This window comes from Sinocyclocheilus anshuiensis, unplaced genomic scaffold (assembly GCF_001515605.1).
Source record: "Sinocyclocheilus anshuiensis isolate Anshui unplaced genomic scaffold, SAMN03320099.WGS_v1.1 scaffold702, whole genome shotgun sequence".
Classification (NCBI taxonomy): Eukaryota; Metazoa; Chordata; class Actinopteri; order Cypriniformes; family Cyprinidae; genus Sinocyclocheilus; species Sinocyclocheilus anshuiensis.
Genome location: NW_015548184.1, coordinates 1,626,235 through 1,633,635, shown reverse-complemented (window position 1 = coordinate 1,633,635; position 7,401 = coordinate 1,626,235). Strand labels below are relative to the sequence as shown.

The 7,401-nt window shown below is 40.0% G+C and overlaps 1 protein-coding gene across 1 annotated transcript; it reads right to left on the bottom strand.

Moving 5' to 3' along the window:
* Positions 1-858: 858 nt before the first annotated feature.
* Positions 859-7,051, bottom strand: LOC107704868 (inactive serine protease 35-like). Its single transcript, XM_016507884.1, has 2 exons — positions 6,607-7,051; positions 859-2,482 (listed from the first exon to the last, which is right to left on the bottom strand). The coding sequence occupies exon 2, from the start codon at positions 2,467-2,469 to the stop codon at positions 1,195-1,197; it is 1,275 nt and encodes a 424-aa protein (XP_016363370.1). The 5' UTR covers positions 2,470-2,482; positions 6,607-7,051; the 3' UTR covers positions 859-1,194.
* Between the last annotated feature and the right edge of the window lie 350 nt (positions 7,052-7,401).

The following is a 7,401-nucleotide window of genomic DNA, read 5'->3' as shown; positions in this document are numbered from 1 at the left end:
AAGATTTCAGTTGTAGTCAGTGGAATGCTGTGTTTAAGTCTCATAGTTACTTGTGCTTGTATGAAATCCTAATTGAAGCTGGTACATGTAGTGTTATTTTGTATAATTGTAGAAGAACCCATCCACATGTTTGGTTCTCAGTCTTTCCCACTCATACTACATTATAAACCCTGACCCTTGTTTGTTACACGTAACGGTTGATTCATGCTCTCTCTGTTGGTGAGTGGTGGTACTGTAGTTTGCACATTAAAGTAAGAGTTTGGAGGAGATATATTAGATGAAAATACCTGAGTTCATAGAAAACAGAGCGTAGGTTCATTAGCAGAGATAGACTCTTAGATCTGTACAATTTTTCAGGAGGTCACTGTTAAACAGTGTTACAGAAAGGTCTGACTGACAGCCCTGTATAGCCAAGCCTCTGTAACTCACTCTCCCTGTTAGATCTCTCGTGGAAATGACAAAGACAGATCTTTGGATCTCTCTTTTACAATTCTCTTGAAAGAAAAAAAAAAAGACTTATGAATTCATATTTGACACCCCTACATAGTGCATGTAAGCCCTCTGAGATGCAATAAACACTGATGGGAAAAATTGCCCACCTGCGTCCCCCTGAGGTGTGTTATAGTCTTTAGTGTTGATGAATGCAGCAGTTTGTGTAGTGCACAAATGGGAGGCACAAGGGTTTCTGACTCTCAGGTGCCCCGACACTGGCTGGAATCCCCATGGACCCAGAGGCAGATTTGTGCATACTTGGGGGGCGTGATTCGCACGGCCAGAATGTGTTCTTTAAGAAGAAAAAGGGAAGTAAAATCCACAAATAAACTTCAAAGCTTTTTCTCTCAGAAAAAAAAGAAGTTTTTTTTTTCTTGTGTCAACTAGTCATCTAGCTTTCTACTTCAAGGTATCCAGACAGATTACCAGACAAAACAAATGCCTCCCATATCAAACAACACTGACTGAAGTACATTTTCTAACTCAAAATGACAGTTTAGGACAGAATTAGTTCTCGTTAGACAACTGAATCTAGAAATACATTCGCTCTAACTGATTCATAACAAAAGCTGTCTAATAAAATAAATTAAGGTATCAAAATAGCTTGGAAAAGTTCAATGGTAGGTGTGTTATAGTCTTTAGTGTTGATGAATGCAGCAGTTTGTGTAGTGCACAAATGGGAGGCACAAGGGTTTCTGACTCTCAGGTGCCCCGACACTGGCTGGAATCCCCATGGACCCAGAGGCAGATTTGTGCATACTTGGGGGGTGTGATTCGCACGGCCACGTTGTAATCCTGCTGCATCCCATTAACATCCACCCACTGGTGACCCGAGAACACTCCAATGATCTTCCGCTTCCATTTCTTCTTGCCAGGCTCTTTGAGCCGAATGTAGACACCCGAGCCGCTGGAGCCGGGCTTGGCGTCACAATACTGGTACAGCAGGTCGTTGGACTCCTCAGACACGGAGCAGAAGCGGTACACCAGGTTGCCTGGCCGGTCGTCGTCGAATCCAGAGAAATGGATACGTCCTGCGGGCAGCTTCTTGATGGAGGGGATAACACCTAAATCCATGTACTTAGTCTTCTGTGCCCGTTTAAGCTCCAGGATGGCGTAGTCATAATCGGCCACAATGTTCTCCGAGATCCCTTTAAACCAGCCCTTTGGCACCTGCATCTGTTTCACCCGGGTCCATCGGAACGAGGGCTGTTCGGAGGTGGTGCTGCGGCGACTACGGTTTCTCCTGCCTTTGCCTTTTCCCTTACGCTCCTGCTTCTCTCCAATCTCTATATTTTCATTGATTTCCTCATCCTCCTCCTCTTCCTTACGCTTCATCTGGCCTTTCCCTTTCCGTCCTTTCCTTTTCTGTCCCTTCCCTTTCCGACGGGAACGTTCTTTCAGCACACCAACGCTGAGTTTCTGTACCCCATCCAGGTAGTCCGTACCATTGTGGATGCAATGAGCCGCAGTCAGGACGTGTTTGGGGGACACCAGCACTCCAGAACACCCTGTGGAGATCTTCACAGATGTGGAGAATGGATACTTCAAAGAGTACTGCTTGTCGGCGATGGTAAACCGTGTGTCCGTGCCGTAGACTTCTCGTCTGCGCCGAGTATGTAACCCAGAACCTCCCATCCAGTCGTTGCTCACATTTAGCTCCTGTATTGTGACGGTGGTGAGCGTGCGGGTTCCGTTTTCGTACATGGTTTCATAGGACAGTAGCTGTTCCAGATCGTCCAGGCTGGGCTCTGGGAAACCCCGCTGGCACTCAATGCCACATATTCCGTGGAGCTCAGTCTGCGGCTTGGCCAGAAACTCAGAACTTCCCAGGTGCACTGTTTGCTTTTCTTGTACCAGTGGTACTTTCCTCTGTGGCCAGGTGTAGTCATCGTCACCTGTGGGATCGTCCACTGCTGCAGACACCAGCACAGCCAGTGCTGAGACGCAAAGCAGGAGCGTTAAGGGTACCGGGCCCATTGCAGAGAGACCCCTAGACCAGACAGAAAGAAAAACTGAGAATCAAGATCACTTTATATAGGTATGTAACACTTCATATTGAGGCATTTCAAGAAATTGACTGTCTTTTGATAAAACATATTCAACTTTGCTTACAAAAGCCCAGAACAGTCAGAGACAAAAATATGAGAACACATTGTGCTAATATTATAAATTATTGGTATTTCCCCAATTTTCAAGATCACTTTATATAGGTATGTAACACTTCATATTGAGGCATTTCAAGAAATTGACTGTCTTTTGATAAAACATATTCAACTTTGCTTACAAAAGCCCAGAACAGTCAGAGACAAAAATATGAGAACACATTGTGCTAATATTATAAATTATTGGTATTTCCCCAATTTTTTTTTTTTTTTTTTTTACATTTAGATGAACGTTTTAGTCTAACCCAAAGCATACTTTGATTTTTATGCATATGCTAGGATATGCATCCAGTGTGCGATTTTTCTAACCTTGTGTACAGCATGTGCTTCGATTTTTTATTTATTTAATTAGTTGTATGAGTCAAATCACTGCATGCAGTATACCATGCATGCAATCAGTAATATCGTGCATGCAGTATATTTCTTACAGGCATTCTTACAAATTAGTGGATCTCATTCCTGGTTCCAGCACTGTGCATTTTGGATGTCTTGATCATTTAGCAAACCTGATTTATTTCATCAGCTCTTTAGTATGCAAAAATAATATTAAGGGGGCCTCAGGAGGAGCGGGCTGGAAGTATTAAAATCAGGAACAGAGGATTACATCAATACAGTTATGACCACTAGGGGGAGACAAATAATAAGACTTTGTAGCACTAGTTCAAGACCCCTGAGAATATGTGTGTATATACTGTACAGTTCACCTCATTCCCCATCATCACATTCCAGAGATATTTAGATCCAATCCTAATGTACCTGTTAAGTCAACAACAGTGTTCCCACAGATTCCAAAACAAAACTTTGAATCTGCTTTTAAGACGCACACAATAAAATGTTATTACTAAAGAAATAGTTCAAATAATTACTGAAAGCCAGATTTGCTGCATTAACTTTAGAGACTAAACAAATGAGTCAAATAGCATACAAAAATGCTCGCATAAAAACTAGTCCCTAAAGGACCGGCTGAGACAAAATATCTCCCATTTGGGGAAAATGATGCTGCCCGTGGAGACTGGAGGTTTGTGGCAGGGACTGTATGAATATTGACCCTGTCGGCACTGACTTGACTATTTTGAGTCAGTGGTTTGGAAACGTTTCCTACTGTCTTGCTAAATCTTAGTATTAAGTATATACTGGGGTTCTGCGGATGCTAATGTAATTGGTACTGTTACCAGTAAATCAGAGTAGAAAATGATATGATAATCTAAACACACATGCACCCACACACACATACAGTACATGCACAAAGCGATCAGCAGCCTACTTCTGCATTCATTTATGTGTCAGGTAAAGCTCTAACTGGAAAAAGTTTTAGATAGGGGTGCATTTTATTTTTCCACCAGACCATCAGTTTGCAGTGTGATGAAAAGATGCTTGACTCTTCCACGCAGGTCACACATGGAATCACACACCACATAAATAATGCACATAAATAATAGGAACAAAGTTGTGGTTTTTAAATGGATACCAAGGTTCCCAATGCATTTCCATGACTTTTGCAAGCATTCGTGATTGCAGGACAAGGATTTTCAAATGCATATAATAGAGACTGCACTGACCTGAGCATAAATATGAATAATACATTTTCAATGAATTTATAGATATTTTTTAAATTTCCATGATGTTTCCAGACCTGGAAATCACAATTTTATCCAAGTATCCTTATTATTTTCAGGTTTTCCATGTCAGTGAGAAAACCTGTTTGCAGATTTAAGAGATCTTTCAGGGTCCTGAATAGGGTGACAGGTTTATTTTGCATTAATGACCAGTTGACTTTACATTATCCAGCTTAATACACGGCTAATAACCAGTAAAGTTGGAATATTGATTTGCATTACATCATACAAAACATGGCCTTGCAACAAGGTGAAAACTGCAACAATATTATATTAAAAGATAAAAAAAGTCCCCTGGAGTTACTCCATAATCATTAACTAAGAGACAAGATGGCATGCAAGCAAGCATGCAAGCAATTAAATCTTGAAAAAGGAAGAGCAATATAATAGCACTGTTACAATTACTATGTTTCAGAATCAGACCAGCATTACTAAACCCAAAACTGTTTCCACCATGTGGAAATTTTTTTTTTTTAAAAAGGTAATTACAACTTTTTATCGCACAGTTCAGAATTTTTCCTTGCAATTCCTGAATTTACATTTCGTAACTCTGAGCTTATATCTTGCAATTCTGTTTTTTTTTGTTCAGCCGCAGCATAGAAAGTAATTGCTACTTTTTTCCCTCACAATTCTGACCTTTACCCCTCAATTTATATCCCACTGATCCAGCTTTCTTTTCAGAATTGCAGATTAACAGAATCAATGTCAGAATTGCAAGAAAAAAGTATGAATTGTAAGACAAAAAGTCACAATTATCTTTTTTCTTTTTTAATCCCATGTCAAAAAAAGCATCCATAAGCTAAAACAGCCCAAGTCTAAAAGTATTTCTATAGGCTATCTTTGTTATAAATGCAACACGACAGAAATTATTATCCAGTCACACAAAGAAAAAGAAAAAAAGGCAAACCACAACTCCAAGTGTTTCACAGCCACCACTCTTTCTCATTCATCATATGTTAGATTGCTGAACACCCAAGAAAAACATTGACTGCAGCAACATTTTCTAATCAGTAGTCAGTTTAGGGGTGGAGAGGGAGGGTTGGAATATAGATTGCTGCTGCATTCTTGCTTCAGTACTTTCCCTGAGGAGCTGAAATCCCTCTCCTCTCACCTCACACTTCACTATGGCATGCCGTCGATGTGGATTATCTACATCAGCCGCTCTGTCTGTGAGAATCAATCTGTACAGACAATGCTGTGTGGCCTCAGTGGAAGTGTGAGGGGGAAATATGTGCATGAATGTGTGCGGGGAAGTTATGGATCCAGGCAATGACAAATCAGATGTATCCCTACTGGAGAGGGCCGTGAGAAGCGAAGCACTTACAAAAGTCCATACAAATTCCAGTAAGACTATGATGTACAATGTGCAGACAGCTTGAGCTTTAAAAAGTCTGCAAAACAGACAGACTCAGGCAAACTCAGTCTGACATGAGCTCTGATCTCTCTATCAACAGTTCTCTTGCTAAAATGAGCATCTGCAATCTGACATTCCTCCATCACTGCTGAAATATCGCTATGACATTTCCAATGATATTTCCGATGGCTTTTCTGTCATAGATACATCTGCCTTGCTCAAAAAGATCTTGAGATGCTTAGATTAGCGGGGAAAACTGGCTGTAGTGCTAGATGTAGAAAATATCCCTCCATGTCAGCATCACCCCATTTTTCCATTACAAGGCACAGGAATTTCAGTCTTGCACATTTGCAAACTTTTCAACCAGCTTCATCAACCAAACGGTGGCGCTAATGGTCCCATTTACAATTAAATTTAAAACTAATTCATTCAAAGTTGCCGGATCTTTCAGTGCACGTCTTTCCCTCACCGTCAACCAATCATTTATGGATACGTGAATATTTGCATTGACAGTTATAAGTAATCTGCATGGTAATCGTTCGTCTCCTTTGCACAAAAATTACTATGACAACCAGACTTTCCATCAAAAAAAGTTTGATGGAAAAAGTGTTTTTTTTTATTTTATTTTTTTTATAAATGTTGTTAGATGAGAGGTCTTTAACATATCCTAACTGTCATTAATTATCATTACTGATATATATTTAAAGTATTCAGTGCATTTTCAACTTGACGAACTCCCTAAACTTTCATGAAAAAAAAAACGTAATTATAGCCCCATCTTTCATAGAAGCTTTGCAATCAATAACAATACTTGAGATGCAAGTATAAGATCATGACACTTTTTTTTCCCAAAGGCTAGAATGATGAAAAAAAGTGTTTAAACTTTTTTTTTTATACAAAGATGAAAACTTTTACAAGAAAATAATAATAAAATAAATAGCAGCATTGATAACTCTCTCTGAAGGTGAAATATGCGCCATACCTGCTATCATTCGATTGATGGAGATGTTCAATCCGCAAACAGATGCTTGTTATTTAAGCAAGAACGGTCTAAAAGTTACTTCATCTCAGAGGGGTTTCTGCTGGATGGGCTGATAGTCCGTTTCTTCTCATATCTGCTCCACCGTCAAGACAGGGAGAGCTCAGAGTCGAAGCCCTTGGTATGAATTACACTTGACGTTTAAGGGAAAGGGAGGAAAAAAGTCCCAACAAGAGTTTTGTATAGGGGAGGGACCATCATGCTCTGCAACGATGGAGCGGAGAAAGTGAAGTTGAGAGAACGTTCACCACTTAATCTGAATGAATCGTGGGATTTGAATAAATCGTTATTTGACATGTCAAAGAGTCGCGTATATCCAGAATTCAAAGGGGCTTTCCACTGATTCGTTCCACTGAGAGCACAATAGCGCAGCAGCGGCTTTATTGTGGTTCGGTTCCGTTCCCACATCACTGACACTTGTGTCCGTGTACATGATGTGGCAAACACGCGAGCAGGGGGTCTGCCAGTTAAAAGAACGCCTCCAAAGTTGCACATGTATGCAGATTCTTGTTTGGGTCGATGACGTCACGCTCCTTTTTTGTCTGTATCTATTCGATCGTTCACAAATTAGATAAAATAGCCTACATATCATGCAAAAACCGACTTTCTGTGACGAATGTGTTTTCAATTTCTGAATTATCTTATATATTTTTGTGAGACTAAAGACATAAATGTGATAACTAACTACTATTTAAAAAAAAACTAATAGTATTAATATTTGAAAAACTTGTATTGCCA